Source organism: Citrus sinensis, chromosome 6, assembly GCF_022201045.2.
Source record: "Citrus sinensis cultivar Valencia sweet orange chromosome 6, DVS_A1.0, whole genome shotgun sequence".
Taxonomy (NCBI): Eukaryota; Viridiplantae; Streptophyta; class Magnoliopsida; order Sapindales; family Rutaceae; genus Citrus; species Citrus sinensis.
In genome coordinates this window covers 17,720,321-17,746,671 of record NC_068561.1, presented here as the reverse complement: position 1 = coordinate 17,746,671, position 26,351 = coordinate 17,720,321, and the positions used below count along the sequence as shown (strand labels likewise).

At 33.2% G+C, this 26,351-nt stretch overlaps 3 protein-coding genes and 1 long non-coding RNA gene across 6 annotated transcripts; 2 read left to right on the top strand and 2 right to left on the bottom strand.

Moving 5' to 3' along the window:
• The first annotated feature begins 1,610 nt into the window (after positions 1-1,610).
• LOC102618717 (uncharacterized) lies at positions 1,611-4,158 on the top strand. The gene is made up of 3 exons (XR_370993.4): positions 1,611-2,036; positions 2,143-2,189; positions 3,740-4,158. It is a non-coding gene; the product is annotated as an uncharacterized LOC102618717 (long non-coding RNA).
• Positions 4,159-11,702: 7,544 nt separating this feature from the next.
• LOC102618152 (uncharacterized) lies at positions 11,703-12,798 on the top strand. The gene has a single exon (XM_006481096.4). The coding sequence runs from the start codon at positions 11,927-11,929 to the stop codon at positions 12,497-12,499; it is 573 nt and encodes a 190-aa protein (XP_006481159.1). The 5' UTR covers positions 11,703-11,926; the 3' UTR covers positions 12,500-12,798.
• A 3,123-nt stretch (positions 12,799-15,921) lies between these two features.
• Positions 15,922-20,448, bottom strand: LOC102617696 (aspartate aminotransferase, mitochondrial-like). 3 transcript variants are annotated; one of them, XM_052442999.1, is made up of 10 exons: positions 20,123-20,448; positions 19,736-19,821; positions 18,843-19,049; positions 18,596-18,701; positions 18,149-18,253; positions 17,897-18,069; positions 17,253-17,412; positions 17,034-17,129; positions 16,772-16,866; positions 15,922-16,084 (listed from the first exon to the last, which is right to left on the bottom strand). In XM_052442999.1, the coding sequence occupies exons 1-10, from the start codon at positions 20,291-20,293 to the stop codon at positions 16,042-16,044; spliced, it is 1,242 nt and encodes a 413-aa protein (XP_052298959.1). In that variant the 5' UTR covers positions 20,294-20,448; the 3' UTR covers positions 15,922-16,041. The 3 variants fall into 3 exon arrangements, with proteins under 3 accessions (XP_052298959.1, XP_006481157.1, XP_006481158.1); XM_006481094.4 differs by lacking the exon at positions 15,922-16,084 and adding an exon at positions 16,367-16,601 and having other exon boundaries at positions 20,123-20,446; XM_006481095.4 differs by lacking the exon at positions 15,922-16,084 and adding an exon at positions 16,367-16,601 and having other exon boundaries at positions 19,736-19,810; positions 20,123-20,440.
• Positions 20,449-21,307: 859 nt separating this feature from the next.
• Positions 21,308-23,840, bottom strand: LOC102617398 (cationic peroxidase 1-like). The gene is made up of 3 exons (XM_006481093.3): positions 23,588-23,840; positions 23,282-23,476; positions 21,308-22,136 (listed from the first exon to the last, which is right to left on the bottom strand). The coding sequence occupies exons 1-3, from the start codon at positions 23,789-23,791 to the stop codon at positions 21,585-21,587; spliced, it is 951 nt and encodes a 316-aa protein (XP_006481156.1). The 5' UTR covers positions 23,792-23,840; the 3' UTR covers positions 21,308-21,584.
• Positions 23,841-26,351: the final 2,511 nt, after the last annotated feature.

Sequence of the window (26,351 nt, the reverse complement as noted above, 5' to 3'; positions counted from 1 at the left end):
TTTTTGTTTCGTAGCTAGCTAATCAATCAGGAGCTGGCTAAGTTGGATCTGTATGTTACAGAATCTGTAACTTAGCCAGCTCCGTATGGCTGAGTATGTAGCGTGGCTCAAGCTCAACAGTGAAATTTGGTGAGATCGAGAACGACAGTACCAATCCTGGTGATAGTCAAGCTGTAGATTCGCGGCACGTGTACAAGTTGTCATTAGTTAAGTAAGTTGAGTGAGGCTCACCCCTGACTTTACTCTTTGCTTTCTCCTTTCCCCTTTCTCCAAACACACCATCATTGGGTGACCGTTGCAGTTGTTATCTTTTAGGGTAAAAGATGAGCAACGTATGGTGCCGTTGCAAAACAACTTAAAATCAAACTTTACAATTACAATTTTTGTTTTTTTTTTAAGAAATAGAAATTCAATCGGCTTATAGAGAGATTCAAATATAATTTATACTCTCTTAATCTTGCTTGTTGCCTTGTTTATTACAAATGAGATTGTTTGATTAATATAAATATTTATTTATCATTTAAAAAAAAAAGAATGAAATACACAACTCCAGGGACCAGGCCTAAGCCTCGACAACATAACACTCAACTTCATCCAGGCCACTTAGCCAAGACGAGGAGCGGTGGACAATGCTATGTTTTAGGAAGCCCAAAATCTTATCTTGAAAATGTGATACTAAACGCACCATATCAATATCCTGATTACACCCCTCTTGTAAACAAAGAACTGCCACGGAGGGTTGCAACAGCTTCAATATATTTGTTATTCGCATACCTGGGCCTAAGGTAGTTGAGCTAGAGACAAACTTGTACGGGACTGGCTCACTGCCTTATCTTGCCGAAGTTGTTGAGAGGGTAAGTTGACCAATCACAAGTTTCATATGGATGAGAACGTGGGCTCTGCGATAGGATCCCAGTTAAATTGGAAATTAAAAAGAAAACTTCTGTGACCAACCGTGTTGGTCACATGAAAACTTGTGATTGGTCGGGATTGAAGTGGGAGTCCATCTCAACAAATATTTCTTATTTTATTAAAAGATCATGGGTATTGATACAAATTGCTCTACCTTATATGCATATATATAATCAATAATAATAGAGTTACAAACACTTTGTAAAATTAAGTGTTTACAAATTGATGTAGTATGAGGAGATTGATTATATAAAATTATCAAGTGCTTATATAATTACAAAAATAAATGTTATTATTTTTCAGCCAATCTGTATGTGCCACATCAGTTTGTGCACATTTTTTTTATACAAAACTCTTTGTAACTCTATTATCATTGATATCTTATTTATTAAGAATATTTAGCAACTTATTCACACTACAAAAAAAAATGACTTTTAGGGACAAATATTTTGTGACAAATTAAAATAATTGTCCCTATTTATGGTATATTGGGACAAACGTTAGCATTTGTCACTAATATTTAAGAAAATTGTTCGCACATTAGTTAGGCGCCATAATACTTAATCCTTTAGGGACAATATTTGTAATTTCTGTCACAATAAATTAAAAAGATTTAATTTTATTTTTTTTAAGACAAATACAACCGTCCCTGTCACTAATCTTAATTAATTATGTCACAACTCATGCGTATTTTTTTCCCCAAAACACTCTTCCTCCCTAATTAGGGCACTGATTCTTCTATCTTCGTATTATAATCCAATTTCAGAACCATCAATTTTTTGAAACCTAATCAAATAGGGAGCTCCTATGTTACAATTAATGTAACATACACACTCAACAACAACAACACAAATAATAGGCCCACACAATTTGTGTGGTTGTTGTTGAGTGTGTATGTTACATTAATTGTAACATAACATTTGCCAATCAAATATGGATTTCTCTTATTTTCTTTCCTTATCACAATCGAATTTCACCCTTTTATTTTAATTTGTCTATTACAAACCCTAAGGCAACTCTACTTTCTCGCCTCCATCCTTTCACAAAAACCCATCAATTTTTTTGTCCTTCTGCTGTAATCCAAAGCTTCAATTTGCTCTGCTCTTAGTTTTAAGAGCAGCAAGGTAATCAAATCATGGTTTATTGCCTTTATTTTTTGTTATTTTTAATCGTCCACTAAGTTTGTTATTCTAATTGCTAAAATTTGTTGTTGGGTGTTGATTTTGATAGACATTCTGCAATTGACAGCAAGATCTTGTTTTTATATTCTACAATTGGTAAGCTGCAATAGTCTCAAACACTAAATTTCTTTAAATTTGTACTTTATTTTTCTTTTTTATGCTGAATTTATATTTTCTGGAAATTCTTACAAGCTATCCAAAATTCTTTCTATCTCTGGAGTACTTATTTTTTCTGTGAGTTCTCAGATAATAGTAAAACAAAACAAATTTTAGTGAATTAATTGTGCCTATGTATGATTATTATTATTTTCTTCTTCCTTTTCTCTTCTTCTTCTTTGTCCAATGAGAGGGAAAAGGAAAGGGAAGGATTGAAAATGTGGGGGTTATTTAAAATAATATTTGATTTATGCTGGGTTATCTTCAGTGGTATTGTAAAGTATTACCGTAGTGTTCTTGGACCATAATAATAGTGTTGAGTAGACTTATCCTTTATTTGTCCCTAGTTAACCGTTAATGCAAATTTTGCTTGGTTTTATATAGCATGATTGTTTGGTATTATTAAGAATTAGAGTATTTTGATGTTCTAGTTTAAAAACTGAAATTAGATGAAATTATCCCAAATAGTTGGTCTTTGGTTGAGCATGTTGCATCTTGCAAAAGATAACATATATTTTATTTAGTTCCATTTTGGGATTATTGTGATTTTACTCAATATTTTCCAGTTCCATTTTGAATTTTATGTGATTTTCATTTTTCTTCTCTGGAACTATATGCCTGTAATGACCAAGTATTAATTTCTCTACCATGTATCTTTTCTACATTGAGAACATGTAAAGTAGACACCATCAAAAAGATGATTTGACAATTAGATTACACAAGTCCAGTACACAATCAAAATTGAATTCTAATAAACTTTTCAAATCATAAAAAGCTAAAAACAAATAATAAAGTTTTATGGTCAAGAAGTTAGTGTTCATATAAAAAGGGAATATAAAGCTTTGATTAGAAGAAATAGGCTTGTGGACTCGCTGCAAGTAATATAAAGGATATTGCAGTATATGGTGTTCTTATCTTAATTGCATCATTATTTCTAGAAGTGTGGTTGGAGAACTTTTGTGCCATTGTCTAATTGTCACAAACTCTTCTTTGTTTTCTCATGTGATTTAATGATATAAATAAATCAGTTGGGAGGTGTGTAAAGGTTGATCTGGCTTGTTAGAGTGGTGATTGGTGATTAGACATATTCTTGTCCAGGAAAACAAATTTAATTTCTTGCTTACTTGGTGGACAGCTAATTCATAATTTTATTAAAATCCTAATAGGACAATAATTTGGAGGTGCAAACGAGAATAGGAAGTGTCTTTTAAAGTAAGTAAGACTTTTTTATAATAGTTATGCAATTTCCAATGCTTTTTGCTTTATTTTTTTTTTATGAACATATATCACTACAATTATAGTTTCTATGATTGATGAATAATTTTTTTTTTTTTGGGGAATCATTGATATAAGTATATTCATTATTACATGAGACATCTACTAAAACTAACTAGATAAATTTATTACATGAGACATCTATTATAATTATAATTTGTTTGATTCGTTGGTTATTTCATGATAATTTATTTTGCTCATTTTTTTTGCTTCAGAATCAAATGAATGATCTTGTGAACCAGCAACCCAATGCATCAAAAGATCAAATCTTTAATTAGGTTGTAGGTGAGCATACAAAATCTACTCTCACTTATTGTCATGGGATTCGTAGAGTAGATGTCTTTGGAACACAATCTTTTCGAAATGAGAGTTTGAAAATGTTAGAGGAAGAGCGAAGTCGTAGGCAAGCTGCAGAAAATGAACTTAAGAATATGCAGGAAGAGATGAATGGAGTCAAATCAACTCTTACAGAAGTTTTGAAATACGTTCGAGCACAAAAGGAGGCAAATGCAATTGAAACTTTTGATAGTTAATGTCTTATGATTTTTGAAATTTTAACAATTATTAGAGTTGTTTACAATTTTCAGTACTTCTTTATCGGATAGTAGTGATATTAATATTTGATTATTTTTTTTATGAAGTAGTATAAGATACAATTTTAAAATGGGTATTTCTCGTTATATGCTATGCATTTGTTGATAATTTTCATGAATTAGTTTTCTCAAATTATATTATTTATGCTAAATTACTTTATGAACTAAAAATGCTGCGACAAAAATTGTCTCTAAGATTAATTAGTGACAAATTTATTAGATAGATCATTATTTTTTGTAACAATAAAAATGTCACTTTTTTTAATTGGAGATTGAAACAATGTCACTATTTACATTGTTGGCTGCTGAATAAATTGTTACAAAATTTAGATATATAATGACTGATTTTATATCACTAATATATTCATTGAGACAAAATTTTACATCACTATTGAGATGACTGAATTAATTGTCACTAATTATATTAATAACAATACATTCAAGTGTCATATTTAATTTGGTAATGACTGAATAAATTGTCACTAATTGAATCTATAGTGGCACATTTCATTGTCAATAATGATCATCAATGACTAATTTAATTATCCCTAACTATTTAAATAGCGACACATTAACAGTCACTAGTATCAACATAATGACACATTAATAGCCCTTAGTATCAAAATAGTGACAGATTTATATGTCTAAAAATATGATTTTAGTGACAGATTTTTACTTCTGTCCTTACTTGTCATAAACTTATATTTGTCAATATAAGATGTGTATTAGTGACACATAATACTTGCGACTATTTACTAATTGCCACTATATGTTTTAGTGACGGTGGCAAATGCGACACATAAACAACGACATATAGTCTGTCACTAAATTTATTTTGTGACAGATTTTATATATATAGAGACATTTTTTTTCCATCACAATAGATCATTTTTTTTGTAGTGTCATGTTAAGTGAGACTCTTGTTTGTGTACATCATTACACTTTTGAATCATTACTCATTGCAAAGCAGCAAATTGTGATGCAAATTGTGGTGTTCATCATAGTGGTGGTTACATTTGAACTTATGGTTGGTCGAAATTGAAGTGGTGAGTCCATCTCATATAAATATATCTTGTTTCACTAAAAGATTATGGATATTACTATGAATCATTCTACCTAAATTATTTAAGATGGACGATATTATGGAGTACCTTTCTTCTAGCCTCTATATGTGTGTGCGTATTATGTTAGGAATATCAAGTTATTTGATTTTATATCGGATTTAGCAACTTGTTCGTGTTTAGGGATGGCAAAATCCGGGTCCGGGTCCGGGTTTAGCCTTCCCGGTTCCGGACCCGGACGTCATTTTCTTTTTCCCGGACCCGGATTAAAACCCGGTTTTTTCCATCCGGGTCCGGGTCCGGGTTCAACCCGGAAAAATCCGGGTTCCCGGATTCCGGGTTTTGAACCCGGATCAATAATAAAATTTCAATTTTCACTTTCATTATTAGTGATAGAACCAAAACACAACTAATGTAACTAAAGAAAATATTAATAGAAACAAAAATATGAGATTTACACTGGACAAACAGCTCCTGCAACATATATAATTGTCTACCACATGAAGTTTCTAAAATCTAAACCTATATAATTGTCTACCACCAACATCATTAAGACTTAAACAACAAATCACAATTAATGGCTTAATAATCCAGTACTCACAAATCACAATTAATCAACTCTCTGCAAACTCTACAATTCAAACAGCTAGTGTGCAAACTCTACAATTCAAACGGCTGTTTCAAGTAATAAAACAGTCACAAATATAAATCCATAACAATTACACAAGTTCAAATTAAAAATCACAAATCCAAAGTTTAAACTTTTCTCCATCATTTTCTATTCTTCTTCACTTGATTCATTGTTGTTCACAACTCACTCATCAAACTTTCATCAATAAGCTGTTCTGCAGAAAGTATTGCTTCCTCTGGAATTCCATCTAAAAAACATGAATAAATCATAAAAATAAAAAACAAAACAGCTAGTTAGTAATAAATTGATATTATAACAAATTAATTTATTTTATGTAATAAATAAATTTTCCATACCTTTTAGGTTGTGGTCAAGCCAAAACCAATTTTGAGTACACACCAACGCTTCCACTGTAGATGGCTGAAGTCTACTACGATGAGGACTCAAATGTCTACCTCCAGTGCTAAAGGCGGACTCGGAAGCAACTGTTGATACAGGAATGGCCAAAAAGTCTCTCGCAATCTTTGCAAGTATAGGATATTTGCCTTGATTATTCTTCCACCATGACAAAATATCAAATTGACTAGTTGAAGGCAAAGTACTTTCCTCAAGATAAAGCTCAAATTCTGTTTTGAAATGATTATTTTGTGAGTTCTGATTTCTAAATGATTCCCACTCATCAGCCATCTCATCTAAGTCTAAGTCTACCATAATAGAATCATCTGCTGCAGCACCTTCAGAACTAGCTGAACCATTAACCCCCCAATTTGCATTTGATGAATATTTGACTTCATACTCATGCACTAAATCAACAAATAATTTGTGCACCCTTTCAATTTCAAATTCAGCTCTTTCTCCATAGATTTTGGGAAATAGAAAGTTAATTAATAACATTTTACGCCTAGGATCTAACAAAGTACCCACAGCAAGAACTCCATGAATAATATCCCAATATTTGTCATACTTCGCAATCATCTTAGTGGCCATATTTTTTACCCCCTCAATTGGTGATTGTAACCATGCATTCATTGACAATCTAATTTCACAAATCTTGCTAAAAATTAAATTAGATGTCGGATATCGTGTCCCCGAAAAAAGTTCTGTTAACTTATAAAAACTCTTCAAATAATCACACATAAGTTTTGAAAAATTCCACTCCAACTCACTAGGCAAAGATGTATAATTTCTATCACGCTCCTTTAAACGAATAAATACATCTTTATACAACAAAGATGTACTAAGCATCAAATAAGTGGAATTCCACCTAGTTTTACAATCAAGTGCTAAGTTTTTAGTTTCTTTAACACCTAATTGTTTTTTGGCAGCCTCAAATTTTTCAAATCTAGAAGGTGTTGCTGTCCAGTAATGGACACTCTCTCTAATCTTTTCAACTTCTTTGTGGATCACAGATAAACCATCCTTAACTATCAAGTTTAATATATGTGCACAGCAGCGCATGTGAAGGAATTTCCCACCCATAATCATTGAACTAGCTGAAAATTTCCCCAACAACAAATCAATCATGGACTCGTTTGCAGAACAATTATCAACAGTTACAGTAGACAATTTCCTATCTATATTCCACTCCATCAAACACTCATACAACTCATTGCACATAACTTCACCACTATGTGGAGCCGGCACATATATAAACCTAAAAATGTAAAAAAAATAATCAAAATATTAAATAATGCAAACATTCATTTATGTTGAAACGAAAAAAAAAAATCTTGAGAATATTACCTCATAATACGACTTCGCAACACCCACGAGTTATCAATGTAATGTGCCGTAACAACCATATACCCTTTCTTTTGGTTACCAGCAGTCCACATATCCGTAGTCACTGCAATTCTACTGTCACAAGCTTCCAAAACACTCATTGCCTTCATCTTCTCAATATCGTAAAGTTTCAAAATTTCAGCCTTCATAGTGTTTCTACTTATAGTCTCAATTGAAGGTTGGAGAAGCTTTAACAGTTCGTAAAACCCAATATACTCAACAAATGATAGCGGAAGCTCATGCATTACAATCATTCTAGCTATAAAAATCCTCACTGTTGCCATATCCCACTTTGGTTCAGTACTATAATTACTAAGAACAGTAGTTCCATCTGCTTTAGAAGAAAAAGAAAGATGCATTTGCTGCACATTCTTGATTGACCTTCTAGGACAACGTTTCGCATGATTAATCAAGTGATTAGTGCCCTGAGAATAATGCCCTTGCATAACTAACCCACAATAATTACAAATCGCTTGAACTTCCTTGCCTAACTTAACTTTTTTAAAATGATTCCAAGCATCAGAAACTAATCTACCTGAACTGCTCCCTTCGCTGCCAGCGCCTCGTTTTTTTGAAGCGCCAGCAGTAGTATTACCCATACCCCTACGGCCACGGCCACGGCCACTCCCACACCCACCCCCCTGCTCTACTGTTGTTGAATCATGTTCTAATTCAGCAGCTGTATCATTATTTTCTGCTGCCATATCCATGCCAACCCTCACACCCACACTTTCATCAGTCTCGGAAACATCTAAATCAACTCTTTGTTCATTTTCCATTACGAATTTAACACCCTACAAGAATTATGTCAAAACAAATTAAACTAACCCATCATTCCTCCAATTTCTTCCATTTTATATTTATTTTTTTACTGTAACAATGTTCGAAGTTCTAACATTTCAAAAATACATTTTTGAATTTATTAACAGCAACAAATCCATTAACAACAACAATTTATTTTTAACTGTAACAACTTCCTAACATTTGAAATATACAATTTCGAATCTATTAACACCAACAATCAACAACATTTCAAGCATAAATCAGTGGTATAACAGCACAACATTTCAAGCACAATCAACAATTTATTTTTAACTGTAACAGCAACAGCAACATTTCAAACATTTCAAACATAAAATAAAGTATAACAGCAACTCACGCCGGTGAATCAAACGAACTGCACTGCTGCAAGCATGCGCGGTGGTGACCAAAGTGCTATCCTTGTAGGACTCCTCACCCAGGGTATCCAACTCAGCAATTGCCTCGTCAAAAGCCTGGTAAATGGAACAACAGAACACAACAAAGCGTGAGTTGCTGTTAATTAATTAATTAATATAGTGTATTTTGGATCCACATGGTTGAAAAAATAGAATGCTAAACATGTATCCAGACACTTAGATTACATATTTACATTTCTAGCTATACCAAGATAGGGATATTAATCTATTTTACTTTTGTCAGTGGAGGCAACCAATTAATCAGCAGGGTAACAACCATAATTCATTAATCTATTTATATAAGTGAAATCACAAGTTTGATTGCGCCAGGTGGTGGTGTCATTTACTACTTACTTTTTCTATTGATTTCATTGTCAAATTTTGCCTTCAAAATTATTGTTCTGGCTTGATTTTGTATGTTTTAGATAGTGTATCACGAGTTGTCTCTAAGTGAAAAATTCTCATCAAAATAGAGCCAAAGATGTGTTAACAAACAAGACAGATGCACGCATACATATGCCAAATAACATACGGATAAGACATATACCCCCATATTAATCATTTTTGTATGCTGGGATTTCAATTTGTTGTGCAAAATCTTCTTGCTTAACTTCGCTGTTCTAAGTGGGACGAGCTTATGGTCATCTACGTTGGCGTCAGTCAATTTTTTTCAATGTTATCTTTTTCCTGATCCTGATCCTTAGAGTAAGAACATTTCCTTATCCTGGGCTAGACTGAATTCTAAACACATTATGCGGCATGATCTTCGACTGATCCCCAACATTCTCATAAGAAAACCCAACCCAGAAAATTCACACAAGGAAATCAAAATCAACAGTAAAAGGAAATGTAATTTTCACAAGCTTCTTGAACCCAACCTTGCGACGACGGAACCCAACCTTGCGACGGTGGCGAACCCAGCCGAGAGTTGTTTGACTTGCTTGCGGGACAGCGGAAGGCGGAAGGCAGCAGAAGCGGCGGCGGCACAGCTAGGGTTTGTCTTGTTTGGGTAAATCGCGATTTGGGTGTTTGAGACTTTGAGTTGCAAAATAGAATTAGGTTTTTTTTTTTTTATGTTTGTATTTATATTTACTAATAAATATAATTAAAAATAATATAAAAAATGAATCCGGGTCCGGGTTCCGGATACACGGGTTATCCCAAACCCGGACCCGGACCCGGATTAATCCGGGTTATTAAAACCCATTCCGGATCCGGATTTTTTTCCTCTCCGGTACGGGTTCAACCCGGCCCGGATTATCCGGGTTCGTCCGGGTCCGGGCCGGGTCCGGGTTATTTTGACATCCCTATTCGTGTTAGAGAGGAGATACTAGTATTTTGTATACATCATTGCACTATTGAATCACTACTCATAGTGGAACAGCGAATCGTGATGTTCATGTAGTGGGATTCAGTGGGCTAGCTGCAGCCTAAAGCAGTATCCAAAAAAAAAAAAAAAAGTGACATTATCTTCGCAATTGTAAAATTGACCAATCAATCCCAATTGCATATTGAAATTTTCTTGTGCATCATGTGCTTGTGGTTTGGTTATTCAACAGCATGTGGGCACCAAATTTTGAGTGATCATTTGAAAATAGTCAAAACTTAAAAGCACAATTTGAGTATAAGCAAAGTACGATAGATGATATTGACTTCATAACAAGATCTTATAAGGTCACTCTGAAATTTAATCATCTCCACAAGAAAACATTATTAAATATATAGCGTTGCATTGCATTTTGCATGACGCTTGTTGGATGATACCAAAGGGGCAAAACGCGGGTTTGGTTAAAAGAAATAATAAATTAAAAATTAATTAAGCATGCATCAATGCATGACTTTTTACTTGTGAAAGCGTCATTTACCAATTGCTATTCTAGCTTCAATTTGCCTCTTTCTCCCTAGCTACTTGTAAACTAAGTACCCCCTTTCATAGACTTGTTCTTAGTCGTCTCAAAACTCAAATTTAAAATTAATATTTAGCTACGAAAAGAAGTTATCCAATCATATCTCGACAGATCAACGTTCATGCACCAAAAATTTTTTGGTTGGTAGAAGCCAATCGCATCTCAACGCACCTCCATCAAAACTATGTTACTGTTGCTGTGACTTTACTGTAAGTGATGTGCAGAAAATATAAAAACGCAACAAAATACATGAAATATGTAGCGAAAAATTTAATATGAATGTGCTTAATAATTTATATCATAAGTTGAACCCATATATGATTAAGAAATTAAGAGCTAAGTTAATAGATTGTGATAAGGACCACACGGGATAGGCGTAGGTCATATTTTTCCACCGAGTTAATTTATTGAGTGAGAACTATATCCTATATATGTATATATTAAGAGGGACCATGCATGTCCACATGTCTATCGTTACAACCCAATCAGGGTTGGTTCATATCATCATCAAAAGGGTCCTACTGATCGAGCCCTTTGTCAGCCCCACGATAGTGTGTTGCATGTTAGTTGGGATAAGCTTTCATTTCATGGAAAATATATGAGCATAATACACTAAGTAATATCTTTTAATAATCAATCAATGTATTTGTAACATTGAATATCAGGATCAAGCTTAATTAAAATTAATATATCTGGCAAAATGGTACATAGATTTGTATTCTATAGTAAAAATTGAGAAAGTAAACCAGCCAAAAGTCAGATACGAACGTAGTTTTATAAATCTAATGATCTAATTAATTTTATTTATGAAATATTTTTATGCCCACTTGCCCTGGAGAGAGTGAAATCAACATGGTTATAAAGCAAGAAATAAGAAAAAACAGTCAAATTTTCCGTAACATCGTTAAAAAGTAACAGATCCAATTAACAGTCAAACTTGGCATTAAAGCTCTAGCAAGGGATGCCACATCTTGACAGATAAAATAGAAAAAGGGAAAAAAAAAAAAAAAAAAAAATCTTTTATGTCATTTATCAATATATTAATTAATAAATGCATGTACAACTTGTTCTGTATATATTAATCTCCAGTGACTACAATATTTGGCTCTTCAGTATACAGTTCCCATAAGACAATTAAAGATAAAGCTGCCTCCTTCTTCTCTTCTTCTTCCTCTCCAAACTCAACAATACCATCAATAACATTATCCAAAATGTTTAGTGCAAGCCAAGATCATTCCCAAAATTTAATCCAAATTAAGCAAGATGACAAGTTCTTCTTGAGGCTTTTGTCCAAAGAAAGCTCAATGGCCAATCCTTCTCTCAGAGTATACTATGGAGAAGGTGCTGGTGCAGTTCCATTTATGTGGGAGTCTCGGCCGGGTACCCCAAAATGTTCATTCAATGAAACAACTCTCCCTCCTCTCACTCCTCCTCCTTCTTCTTATTTTAATTCTGATAAAAATCCAAACAATAAAAAATATACAAGATCCAATCTCTTACATATCTTGTTTCCCAAGATGAATATGCTTAAGAAAAGTGATCGTGGGCCATCATCTCCTTCTTCATCATCTTCATCATCAAACTCTTCAAGGTCATCTTCGAATTTTTCAATGGTTGTGCCTATAACTAGTCCTAAGAAATATCATCATCATGCCCGGAGCCGGTTTTCGAGTAGAGGGTCATCGTTTGATTCTAGGGCAGATTATGAAGATGCTGAAGTCATTGGATCATCACCAACTTCAACTCTGTGGTTTCGTAGAATTAAAGGATGTTATGGATGGTGATTATAAAGCTTTTTTTTTTTTTTTGGCCATGAATCTAGCCAAGGTACTTTCTTAATTATACTTATGTTTAATTTGCTTAATATGGAGTCTTAATCACTGTTGATCTTCTGCATGTAGTTGTGACATTAATGTTGTATGATCTTCGTATTTTTTAATTGAAAAAAATGGTATGCTTTTAAGATGCATTTAATCAAGTTTCGTTAATTAGTCATCAGTACTTGTAATATTATTTCCTCTCTAATTAGTAAAAGAAAATGAAAGAACCTTGCTTTTGTCTTCCTTTTTCTTTTTGTACCAACTATTTAAAGTTTGCATGTAACAGTATAAACACAAGGAAATTTAGTCAAAGCTCGTTGATTACTTGATTATACGGATTACTATTTCAAGAACAGTGATATCTAAATTTCATTAGTCTTGTGACACTTTCTGGGGCTATAACCTAAATCATTTCTATTTAGAAAATATTATTTTGACAAAAAATTAGATTACAAGATTTTGAAAAAAATATGAAAAAACATATCTTGATAAAAAGTAAGTTATCTATAATTATATCTGATCTTTTATTTTATTTTTTTATATCTTTAATCAAAATTTTGTAACCAATTTTTATCTAAATAGTAAAAGTTTAAATAAATATTTGAGACATTTAGGGTAGTTAATCAATTGTCATTAAATTAAAATTTAAAAGTCTCTCTTGTGTTTCTCTCAGTCCGGTGATAATTATTTAATGCAAAAAGGAAAGATAGGTAGAGGTTTCCACCTTTATATTAAATTTGCCCTCGCTTCTTCGGAATCTTCTCTTGCCTTTCATGTCTGGTCCTCGTCCATACTCAATATTGTCATTTTATTGAAAGAGGAAAATTGCTGGCTGTTCTTAATCAATAACCTGCATACATTAACTAACCAGCAGTCTCAGTAGTCTTTTTCTTTCTTTTTACCTTTTTGGAATTAACCAATCAGTAGTTTATTAACCTATTTTCTTTTCCTTCATGGATATTAAGCCGTCTCTGTCCTTCAAATTAGCTCCATTGTTGAGTTGCCCTATAAAGGAAAATTTGTGAATTATCAATACTAAAACATATAGAATGGAAAAAAAAAACTTTGTCTTACATGCATGAAATGGCACAAGACAGAATGATCGTCCTAATTAATTAACATGGATAACTAATTGCGAAGATAATACTTAATTAATCTTTTAGGTATAGTACAGAAGTTTATGGGCCTACATCAACCAAAAAGTTAGTTCATGAGCCTAACTCAACTTAAAACTTAGTTCAAGAGTAAAGGATTGTCCAAGTCTTATATACTTAAGATAAGTTTAATAGTGACATTTTCATTGATATCTCCCTTCATGTGCAAGCCAGTCTTTTTTATTGGTCCTTGTTACGCAATAAGGTAGTGTGAGCTCATTTTTGTATGAGTTTAGTTGTGATATTATTTAGAAGTTTACAGGCTAACTCAAATAAAAAATAACTCGAAAGTTGATGGTTGTTCAAGTATTATATACTTGACCCAATTTCAATATTCAGTCGATGTGAGATATTTTACTTAATGTATAGAACTTGACACTTACGAAAGTTCGATTTAGGTATTACTGTCATGTTTACTCGAAACAAGGATGTATTATTTAAAACTAAAAAACAAAAGTTGATTTGCTCAAATTTATATTTTGTTGTGGCAAATGAGATGATGACTAGATACTAAACAGTTGTATTAATGCTTTTTTGGTCGAATTTGCACTCTAAATTTAATATCCTTAACTAATGCAACAATAATAGTTGTAGGAGTAGAAGTGGATCTTTGAGTTATTGCCCAAAAAGTTCTTGGGGTGCACTACGAATTTGCATACCTAGACTCCCTGCAGATGTTCGATCGTAATGAATTTATACATATAGCAATCACAAACATTTAAAATAATAATAATAATAATAATGCAAGTATTACGCAACAGCGGCTCAGCCTTGTTACTCGTTTATAACCCCCATCTTCAAATTACAAAAATAGATCTCTCTGTACACTTGCGAGAGTAGATTTTTGAGTTGATATTGGGAGACTTTCGAGTTGTACTGCAATATATATATATATATATATATACTTACTCTATGTAAATTTTATATTTACATTTTATAAAATGCCAACATCGCAAGTAATACGATTACTTTCTATATTAATGATAATTGATACTCAACCCATCATAGAGAGCTGGCTACGGTACAGCTTCTATACCTTACAGACTAGCTTAGCCAGTTCCCCAGGGGTGCCATTTGCGTGCTTTGTTTCCACGTGCAGGGACACGTGGAGTGCATGGAGTGGGGGGTGTATGTTACAGAATCTGTAACATATCCACCTCCCCCATCATAGTCTCGAATATTAGTAATTCTTTTAAGTTTGTTCCTTTGGTTAATTTGTCTCTAGCAGCCACACGTCCCATAAGATTTACCAAAAGCTAACACAATGATAAAAGAAGTTGTACTACATAAGTTCTCATTCTTTTACTTTATTTAATAAAATGAAGAGGAAGCTTAGCTTTAACAACTCAACACTTGCTGTCCAAATCCTCTGTTTTTTAATGTTCTTTGTCGGCAGTTCTGACTTGAGCGTGTGTCCACAGCTGCGCCACGTGCGCGTGGTTCGTTGTCTGTATGGTATATTTTATACAAAAATCAACATAATTGTACGTTTATGCCTTGTGTTGCAGGACTCTTATTTCCTCAGTGATTCAACTAATTTTGGGTTTGGCTCATAAATTAATTCCAAGTCCCAAAAGGAAGATGCTGCGGCAGACTGCCCATGTTTTTTTTTTTTTAAGGAGAATTATTACTCATGATATTTATAATTATATAAATTATTGAAATCAATTTATATCAATTCTAATATAGCACCATTTAGATTTTTTAACCCTCTTAAATATTCGAGGGACGCCCACTCCTCTGCTGGGAGAAAAATTACCTTCACTCAAGTTTTGGGGTTCAAATAAAGATAATTTAAATTAAACTCTTACAATATGTCTATAGGGGCTTGAACCACTTCCCTCACACATATTGAGAAAATGGCTCTAGCCACTTGGGCTAATGGCAAACTGCCCATGTTTGTACATCAGAACTCAAAAGGTGCAATTTTATTATTATTATTAATTTTTTTATGGTAGAAGGTGCAATTTAATTAGTCTTATGGGGTCAAGTTGTCAAATAATTTGCAAATATTATGAAATTTACTATAATCAATCTTAGCATTTCCTTGTTTCGTTTGTATTTGTTCTTCTTAGATTTACAATTTAGTCCACAATCAATTATCGAAGATGAAATGCTTTTTTTTTTTGATACACTGATATATTACGATCCTGATATTTACAATCAGAAATCCGTCGAGACTTATTATGAGTAATTCTATTACAATATAGCCTGAATATCAATCCTCACTAAATTGGAGGGAGATTTGCCTTCACTATTAATATTGGAGGGAAATCGATCATACCCCAATATGGAGAGCCAACTAACTCCCATTATACAGGGAGGCAAGTCCCTGGACTTGAACCCATGCCCTCAAGGTTGTTGAAGATGAAATGCTTTGAGGCAAGCTATTTCGCTAACAAAAGAAACATGAGTGCCATCATTATCTAAAACCATTTGTCGAGTAAATCCATTTTCCACATTTCTAGCACAGTAATTTTATCTCGTACGGATATCAACATATTATAAAAAAGTGAATTTAAATTTAAACTTAAAGAAGAGTATAACATTATTTTTTTTAGTAAAATACCGTTTTATTGCTAGTACCCCAATTTTGTCACACGTATGATTTTCTAGACTGAAGAACTACTGCCTAGTCATGTAGAACATTTATGTGTATATGATTAGAAGGCTCAAGTATCGGGTACATGTGCATTCATTTCACTCTCATATCCTCATTATTCAATGTTTACAAGAGATTATGCAATGAGAATTAGATAACTGTATAATGTCTGAAATTGGGCATTAGACAGAAAATGACTTTCTATACACTAATACTACAAAGAATCTTGGCTGTTTCCTGCTCAGATCTGGTGACTTCATGTATTGCATTTGCTAGATAATTGACATTGCCTGTAGTTACACCAGCCATGCTGTCCACATCACCACACAGGTCATATTTTGGGATAGTTCATTTCAAAGCAAATAAAAAAATTTACGGGAAAAAATAGGTTTTTTTTTTATTTTTTATTTTTTATTTTTTAAAAAGAAGCATATTTAATTACCAGGTGACAGATTTAACATGTTTGTAGAATAGATTTACCTTATACGGCCATCGTGAGTCATGTATATGTGGAATTCCTTTGCTAGCCGATCAACCTGGTATGGGGTTAAGCCGGAGAAGCAAAACATTCCCAGCTGCCATGGTAATATATCATAAGTTTTTTTTTTTTTGAAAAGAGTAATATATCATAAGTTAATTTAATATAAATATGATCTAGTTTAGCTGGTGCTCAAATCTTTAATGCTATGTTCAGGCACTCATTGCTGATGTATCAATAGAAACTGCAATGCTAGCTACCAACCTGGTTGGTTATATGCTCCCAATTGAGAGAAGAGCCTAACTTTTCAAGATTTTGCCGAAGAGTGGTTCGCTTTCTTTGAATGCGATCTGCCATAATCTAAAAATGCAACAACAACATGAGGTAATTATAACCAATTGAATTGACAAAAAGAAAAGAAAAGAAAAGAAAAGCAAAGGAGACAACAAAAAGGAGAAAAAAACAATGATTAAATATTGTTACCTTCACCTCATCAATCCAAAGTGACTTCAAGTTTGGGTCACTAAGGATTGTCGCGACCAGTAATATACCATGGACAGGAGGGCTCCCATACATCGCTCTCGCTATCTGCTGTATTTGACTTCTAATTGCAGCTGCTTGCTTTGAATCCACACAAAGGATGCTGAAAAGGTGAAGGCATTATTAGAAAAGGAAATAAAAAATGATAAAAAGTTCAGACAAGAAGCTAATTGAGTTCCTTAAAGCTAAACACCTAATGTATCAAAATCGTTTTTTGACCTCTTCTATTAAGCTTTCAGGCCCTAACAACCAGAAAAAACATATCCAAGCATAAGCTATGAGAGTGTCAGTTGACTTTTTCCAAGGATGAGCCCCAAAAGCTAGAACAATGCAGATGTTGTTGACTGACAATAGTTAAAGTTGAGTTCAAATTTTAACCTCCTTGCTACCAAAACTTAGTTCCTCAATTCAAGGCAAATTGGATGAACTCATGGTTCAAGTTAACTTCTTTAATTCAATTGTAGGGTGCAGCTTCTACCCCTAATTAATTGCCTCTTCATGGGACTGGTGACCAGTCCTACCAGTCTCAGAAAACTGACAGAAGTATACCACTAATATTGCATAGAAAATCAATGATATTTCTATACCTGAGACAGCCAACTCGGTGTCCATACAACCCCATGCTCTTTGCGTAGGACTGAGCGCAGCCTATTAAGTGCTCATCTTCAAGAAAAATACGAATAGCTTGAGCATCCTTGTCAAGATCCCCACTGGCAAAACCTTGATAAGCCATGTCAAAAAAGGGAAAATGACCTTTTACCTACAAATTACCAGATAATAGTTAAAAGCAATTATTTCATATAATAATTGCGGAAGAACACCACATATACGTCAATCACCTTGAATTGATATGAGATTTCTCTCCACTGTTCTTCAGTAGGGTCCACTCCAGTTGGGTTGTGAGCAGAAGGATGGAGTAAGAAAAAGGAACTGTCTGGAGCATTCTACAGAAATCATCAACAAAAATAAAACAGCAGAATTAAATCTTTCATCTAATAGCTGCTTGGCTTCACATGGCATATGACACTATCCACAAATAGAAGAATGCATATTAGTTTCTTTATGCCTTTGTTACAATCTCGGTAAAATGTCAAGGTTAATTTCTCTTTGCGGCCATAACATAAGGTCTAATATTTTGTGTTCCCCATATCCATAATTAGGAGTAAATAATCCATTTGATTGAACATAGCAATGGGGTCGCAAGGATCTTTCCGTTGAATGATTAAAAACAAAACATTGTCTAATCCATCAGAATTCAATTCTAAAGAGTGTGAAGACTGTCACACCTTTATATCATCCATAAGTGCTGCAAAGTCTAAACTCTTTGAGTCAGGATCGTAGTAGTGATAGGTTCTCTCTGGAATTTGGGCATCTCTCCAGATGTTGTGGTGGCTGTACAACACGCAGGATTGAACTTCAATTACAGAGAAAATGGAAATTTGAACATCAATCTCATTGTCTGATAAGCATTTCACCACTTGGAAAAACTGGACTAAAACTTGTAAAAAACCAAAGGATGAAGAACAGACATACTTGGACCAAGTTGGATCTGGGAAATAAATATGTGATTCAGGATGGAAACGCCTCTGGAACTCAGCAAAGAGGCGGCATGCACCTGTGCCAGACAGAGCTTGAACTCCAGCAGACCTCCCCTCTTTAACGACATCTGAATCCTTTCCATAAACCAGTTTTACACTCTCCTCAACCATTTTTGTGCTAACAGAAGCAGAAATTGATTCCCTGCTAATGCTCTCAAGGATTAGACTCGAATATATACGGAAACACAAGGGACAATATGGAGAAAATGATCGAACTAAAGTCAAACTGACCAAATGGTGGCTTGACAACTACAAATACTAGTAGAAATTAATGTCAACAAAGAACTATTTGAAGCATGCAAAATGCTCACTCCTGATACCGACTGTATGTGCAGACCATTATGAATCTTTCCTAAAAAATGCAGGGGAGTTTTCAACCACGCATCCGACGTTCCAACTCCATGCTACTAATTCCAGATTCTCGATGTTATCTAGGACCAATGCAGCTATTATTTAGCATTTGGACAAGTATCAAACTTTTATACTTGAATACAATGTGATTTCAGTGCATACAAACAGCAAACCAATTAGGATTGGCACTACGGTGACATGCTCACAATACTATCAACAAACAAACAAAATCAGAAAGAAAAGGAACATGATCAACAACTGAATAGAATAATAACAGGGCCCAATATGTCGTATAAACCACATGAAAACCATAAACCTAAAGCATGACGTATAAAATTATTATTTCTTTGAAGTGTAGAAGGACTCGTAATACTCGTTCTTTAAATTAAACTTGCCAGAAACAAAAAATAATTAATATCATTAATTTAGCATTAAAAAAGGAATAAAAGAAAGGCAACTGAAGGAACTGAAACTCACAGGAACTCACTGCCAGCGATCTTTGCCTCTGCTTCTCGAACGCACTGAAGCACAACAGGCCTCCCTTTGTCATCCCTATAAGCTCCCTACCGAGATTTAAAAAAAAAAAAATCAAAACTTGAAAAAGATTAAGCAAGTAATAATAAATTATTACCATTTTCTGTTTTTTTAGCGCCAAAACAGCACTTTTGGCAAGAGAAATATACATAGTTGTCACTTTTACATTTCTTATATTGACATCTTGAATTCAAGACACTAAGATAAAATTACACAAACATGCATACAATAAAATAAAAGAAGAAAGAAACCCAGTCATTACAAAAGCAGAAATCTGTGATTTTGTGTCAAGATAATGCCAACTGAATGAGAAAGAAGCAAACACATTACCACGCCAAGATTGATCTTGTAGGGAGAAGGGTCAGCAAGAAAGGCCTCGGTGACACCGTTAATGGGGTCCTTAGCTGCAGGGGCCACATGATCCCACCATCCAACGGTCCTTGATGAAGTTGTATGAACACTGCATCTTCTTGCAGCTCTTGTCAAATATCTCCAGTACATTATGAATTAGTGATCAAAATCCAATGCCTCTTCACTTTTACTCTGATTATAAAACGTTATTTTGGTCATTGGTGTGTTGTTGTGGTTTCAGTGGGCTGCTGCTGAATTGTGTTTCTTTCCCAGAGACCAAGAGAAAACTAGGAAACGACTTTTCAACTTTTCCCTCCTTCAAAACCAACTGCCCATAGATTATGTTGTTCCGTTACTTCCGTACCAACGACATGTCGTAAATTCTTGAGCTATACATTCGACACGTCGCCTACAAGTGGCCGATGGTCATGGGCTGAATTGGGTTGGGCCTTTTTGTTAGATCTTTAAAATTCGATCCCTTTTATTTATTTCCCTTAAAATGGTATTAATACTTGCGATCTAGTGTTAAGAAACAAAAATTACCACTTGCGTTGTATTATTATGAAACATTTGAGAACTAATCCTGTTGTTTGTTAGTATTCACTGAGTCTTGAACATCCAAGTCTCCAATGTGGGTAATAGCTACATGCATAAGTTAGCTTAAAAAATAAAAATAAAAACACAATTTCTAAAAGGGTAAAAAATAGTTATTAACTTGCACAAAAATAATAAAAGAAATACTACAACATGTTTTTTTAAAAAAATAACGACCTTATGTAATACTTAAATAAAAGTGTATTTGGGACTACCTATTGGTAGTGTGTTTTAGTTAGAGCTTTCAAAACCTCATTGCCTGGCAGTTTATTTTTTGGCATTAGAGCTTATCTTTTCTTTTGTAAAGAGAGTGTTAGTTTCAAAAAGCACACTAACCTTTGAGAGGTAGGTAGTAATTTTTTCTTGCTATTGGCATAACGTTTGGGGCGCAGAAGCCTCCATAAAATATTGTGTGCTTTCTTATTCTTTATTGCTTTATTTCGGTCTTCAATAAAGCCGATTGATGATAATAATCAAGTGAATTAAACGAACACATTACACTGAAAGTATGACTCAAATTAAAGATTAAAAATTAAACCAAAAAAAAAATTCAGCGGATGATAGCCGCTACATACACAAGAACGTAAATTTTGCAATAAACAAAATATAATTAACTTTTATTAGTAGAAAGAAACTTAATTTATGTAGACAATATTGGTGCGAGGAATTACAGACTCTCAATTCAAATGAATAATATTTGTAAATTGTAATCTCTTCCACGTGTAGACTCCACAGGAGACTTGAAAGCTTCCTTATTGCAAACGGCACATGGTGTTTTAAAACAATTTTCACTCAATTCTTGAACACACAAATTCATTTCAAATAAAAACCCAAAACGACAACGTCTTTAGTTGTTCACCCTCCTGCAGTTCGAACGAATTTGACCTTTATTCCCTGTCAAAACGTTAATGTTCCCCATCTTGATCATAGAGTTTGCAAAACCAGCAGAGAAGGCTTTGAAATTAAGGCTATAAGTTTTAACAAGCCCATCGGTTGAGCCCCCATTGAAAAGTGCTTGATCTGAGATAAGTAGCCCTCGTTTCTGCAACAGACTAGAAAAATATTTGCCATCGAAGGTTAATGGCGTTGGGTCAAAAGGTGCGAGGTTCGAGTCTCCTCCTGTGCTCGGGCAAGTCCTTTGGCGCTCTTTAGCAAAGTCGGGGTCGATGTTTGTTGCGTTGTATATGCGGTTTCGAAAGGCACTGCACCGAGCAAAGCCAATAGTGTGGCCACCGGAGAGAGCCACTAAGTCCGTCTCGTTAAGGCCTTGTCTTCTGAAGCTGCTGATTAATCCAGTGAGGTTGAGGAATGGCGATGGGATGTCATTGTTGGCTAGGGTTCTGTTTGCTGTTGTTGAGTCTCTTCTCCCTAGAGGCACCTTCCATGTTGGTCCTCCTAGCTGCAAATTTGTAAAACACAATTAGCCCAAATTCATGAAAGGGCGTGGTTAAGTATCGTGGTACACGATCATTGTGAAATATGTCATTGTGTTTGGTAAAAATTAAAATAATTTTTCCTAGTAAAAGTATTATAAGATTTTATCAAAACACAATTCCTTTAGTCTAGGAATCATAAAATATGAGTGTTTATCAAATAGTATTACCAAACTAATCCTTAATGTTCACATAATAAATTGCATGTAATAACACGTATGAAAGCTTATGTAAGACAAGACTCTATCTGTATTATTAAAGACAGTTTTTAGAGTGGTACACAATCATTGTGAAATATGTCATTGTGTTCGGTAAAAATTAAAATAATTTTTATAAAATAAATAGTAAAACTATTATAAGATTTTATCAAAACATAATCCCTTTAGCCTGGGAATCATAAATATGAGTGTTTATCAAATACTCTAAAAATTGTGTCTTTAATAATACAGATAGAGTCTTGTCTTACATAAGCTTTCATACGTGTTATTGCATGCAATTTATTATGTGAACAACTGAACATTAAAGGTTAGTTTAGTAATATTATATCTTTTAAAATAATTGCCATTAGTTGTACTATAAAAATAATCAGCTGTGAAGATAATCAGTTAAATATTCGATAAAATTTATTTTCAAAAGTGTTGTGAATTTTAAAAGCACTCATATGTGTTTGGTAAATCTTACAATTAAACTACTGTTAGAATGTAAATGAATGAATTGAAAATAATATTAAATAAAATTTATTTACACATTTATAAGAATGTGTATAATTTTTTTTGTGTATATATAATAATTGATAACTAACATTTTTTTTATAATATTAATTTTATTTTTTATTTTGTTATCTCAATATAATTGGCAATATTAATAATCTCTCTGAAGTTATTGATTTTAGATTTTTATAATATATATAAAGATATATATGATATTGTATTAAACATAAAATGATGATGGGGTAATTTTGACAAAAATAATTTTTTGAAAGAATTTATCAAACATTAAAATATTTTTTAAAAGTATTTTTAACTTTTCAAAATCACTTTTAAGTCTTCTAAAACCAATCTCAATCGGACCTATGATTGAACAAAGATTAGAGGGAAATTTAACTACTCACAGCAACAACAGAATCGCGAGCTGCTACAGCCAAGATATCTGCACAAGAAACAACTGGGCGTTTGCAAACTTTGTCGAGCTCTTTCTTTATCAGGTCGATGACCTCGAATCCTCTAACGGAATTATTATTTGGAATTGCATTCTTTTCACTATCAATGGTGGACGTGTCATCAAGAAGAATGGAGGCATCACAACCCTATATATAGATCACAAAGAACATGTATACAAGAATTAAAACACAATCGACGATGTGAGAACGATAAAGAAAATGTTTAGCAGTTAAGTTAATTAGGGTTAATATGCGTACTTGAACAAAACAATCATGGAAGTGGAGACGAAGTAAGGAAGCACCCATGCGGCCTTCTTTTTCCACAGCAGCTTCAACTATTCGTTTGATTGTTGGCAAAGCTTCGGGACAAACTTTATCATAGTAGCAAGGAGAAAGGGTTGAGAAAGCTGTAGCTGCAAAAGCCAAAATGAGGACGACATGAAATATGCCTCTATAAGCCATGACTAATTTGCACTAATTAGTTCGCTTTAGTTTGATGTGGCGTAGGTTTTATATGCTTTTTGCCTATTTATAGGCGAAAAAAATAGGTTATTAATTGTTAGACTTGGCAAGAACAAGGCTGCTTCTTTGAAACATCATTTTCCCAGCTGGAAAATGTGTAACCCATCTGTGCAAGAAACCGAGGAAGGCAATAATTAATTGATATGGAATTGTTGGGGTTATCCACATTAGTAGTGGGAGAAAGTCTATGGTTTATTGTATATAATCATTGTATATATGATATGTATAGTTGAATTTAATATAATTATCATTTGTATGTTAGTTTTTAAAAATAAATAAACACATGACATTATTTACTTTTTGTATGGCTGATATATTATTTCAGACATATTCTAGAATTTCTCAGTAGTGAAAGCGGTTAAAATTCAAATATTGAGCTAATTTTTTAGAATTGAAGGAGACTCAACAATTTAATAAGTGAAATGAATTGTATGCTCTCCGGTCCAATCCCTGAAGTGTGAGAAACAGATTGTTGGGTTATCTCATAATGATTGTGGAAAGGGCTGGTAGTTAGTTTATAAGTATAAGAGAAAATCTTGTCCATTGAGCATATGTGAGCTAACTTTTGGGGTTAAGAATTGTCAAGGACTACCCAAGACTAGCATCAATGCGATTGGGTTCACCTAGTCTCGGCTTAAAAGTTCAAATAAAGAGAAACCGGTTGTCATTGCTCTCCTAACCTTAAGGCCTAATGTATGTGCAAGGAAAAAAATGTTAAGGTTATTCCACATCCACTTGAAGGGGGTTTTATGATTAGTTTATACGTGTAAAGAAAAACCTTAGTTCTTCGATTAGTTTTTTGATGTTGAGAGAAGTACAAAATCACCTCACAAAAACGGAGTTCGGACCCTTATGCGCAGGCTGTTTGAAATAGTAAGCCGATTGGGAATGTAAAACGACAGTGAAAGTCATTACTTTATTTGATGACATTAGAGTACTTATACAATGTCGTCTTTGATATGGCCAATGTGCAATCTTTATGATGTATTAGTCAATCAAGACTTTTCTTGCTTAAGAAGTGTCAAATATTTAATCAGGGTTAGGTGCAAACAAACCATATGGTGTGAAAACCGCAGTTCGTGCAAAATAAAATAATCATTGATAGAAAGTCAATCCTATATATGGGGCATAAAAGGAAAAATAAAATAAAATAAAATGCTGGCGTGATTGATTCATTCCAACAGAAGAGTTATTTACATAGAATGTGCTTGAATGTGCTTCGTCGAAAGAATAATTTTGCTCTGATTAATTCTATTAAAATTGCACCTACTCATTTTAATTGCTTTTTAATCACCTCCCAAATCCTTCTCGATCCTGTAGTGATTTTAATATTTTATCCATTAGGGAAAAAAAAATGGAAAGTGTGTTTGCTTGTTACAAATTTTGATTACAAATTTTGAATAAGCTATTTTTCTTTTTTTAAAAAAAATGTTGCGAATGTTAACAAGAATATGTGGTTAAGGATAAATATTCGTTTAATTATATTTTGAAGAATATTTTAAGATGCTCATGTTGTTAATTATGTTATATTTTTATTTTTTCTTAAATTTTATAATAATGTCCTTACAACAATGTTAAAGACATTAATGAGAGAAAAATTATAAATTTATTAAATTAACTTAAAACGAGAATAAATGAATTTTTAATGCAAAAAATTAAATAGGCATTTAGCTATAAGCTAATTATATTTCTCTGTACAGGGCTCAAATTTTCTTGAGCAGCCCATGTTGTTAATTTTCAACACAGCCCATGTTGTTATTATTTCAAGTTAATTTTCTTGATCAGTCGTGAATACGTAACCTAACTAGTCTTGCATTGTAGCTATTTCTTGGTTCGTTTTGAATCTTTTGCATCCCATTGATGACATCGCTAAATAAGTCAGCTACTGATGGGCAATATATAGCTACGTAATTCTTATATTGTATAGACAGACAATCATTAAAGGTCTGACGGTCCTAAGACGTGTAATATTAATGTATGTAGAGTTGTAAAATTTAACACGATTCATTTACCTAACATGAATAAATGGGTTTAGCTCATTAAATTTGATATGATTATTACATGAGTTATGTCCATGTCAATATAATTTTTTTTGTCATATAGGGTTAGGGTTCAAGTTCTTAATTCATTTACTCAGTTAAAAACAAAATTATTTATGAAGGATGAACATTTATATGGTATTTCATTTCATAAAATTCTAGATAGATCTTAAATTTCAATAGTGTAAGTGTGTAATAACTTGATGTCCAATAATTTGGTAGACATGTATAATTTTTTATATCAATCTACAATAATATTTAGATATATAAAGGAGTGCAATTTTTGTCAAATAGGTGCAAAATATTTTATGTAATTAATGTTAAATAGGTATTAAACGAGTTATTTAATTATATTATGTTAGATGACACGATTATTCAATTATTGAATAAACCATGTTGTGTCACTCAATTATTTTTTATGTTGGGTTCAGGTTTTAATAGTTTGACATAATAATTAAATG

What these genes read in the sequence shown, in the direction of transcription:
- LOC102618152 (XM_006481096.4), top strand. Translation starts at nt 11,927, where the DNA reads ATGTTTAGTGCAAGCCAAGATCATTCCCAAAATTTAATCCAAATTAAG.
- LOC102617696 (XM_006481094.4), bottom strand. Translation starts at nt 20,293, where the DNA reads ATGTACTGGAGATATTTGACAAGAGCTGCAAGAAGATGCAGTGTTCAT. An exon ending in AAATCTCATATCAATTCAAG is followed by an intron (nt 18,070 to 18,148) that starts GTGATTGACGTA and finishes GGTAATTTGTAG; the next exon opens with GTAAAAGGTCATTTTCCCTT. An exon ending in GGGAGCATATAACCAACCAG is followed by an intron (nt 16,867 to 17,033) that starts GTTGGTAGCTAG and finishes TTACCATGGCAG; the next exon opens with CTGGGAATGTTTTGCTTCTC.
- LOC102617398 (XM_006481093.3), bottom strand. Translation starts at nt 23,791, where the DNA reads ATGGCTTATAGAGGCATATTTCATGTCGTCCTCATTTTGGCTTTTGCA. An exon ending in TCCATGATTGTTTTGTTCAA is followed by an intron (nt 23,477 to 23,587) that starts GTACGCATATTA and finishes ATCTATATATAG; the next exon opens with GGTTGTGATGCCTCCATTCT. An exon ending in CTCGCGATTCTGTTGTTGCT is followed by an intron (nt 22,137 to 23,281) that starts GTGAGTAGTTAA and finishes ACAAATTTGCAG; the next exon opens with CTAGGAGGACCAACATGGAA.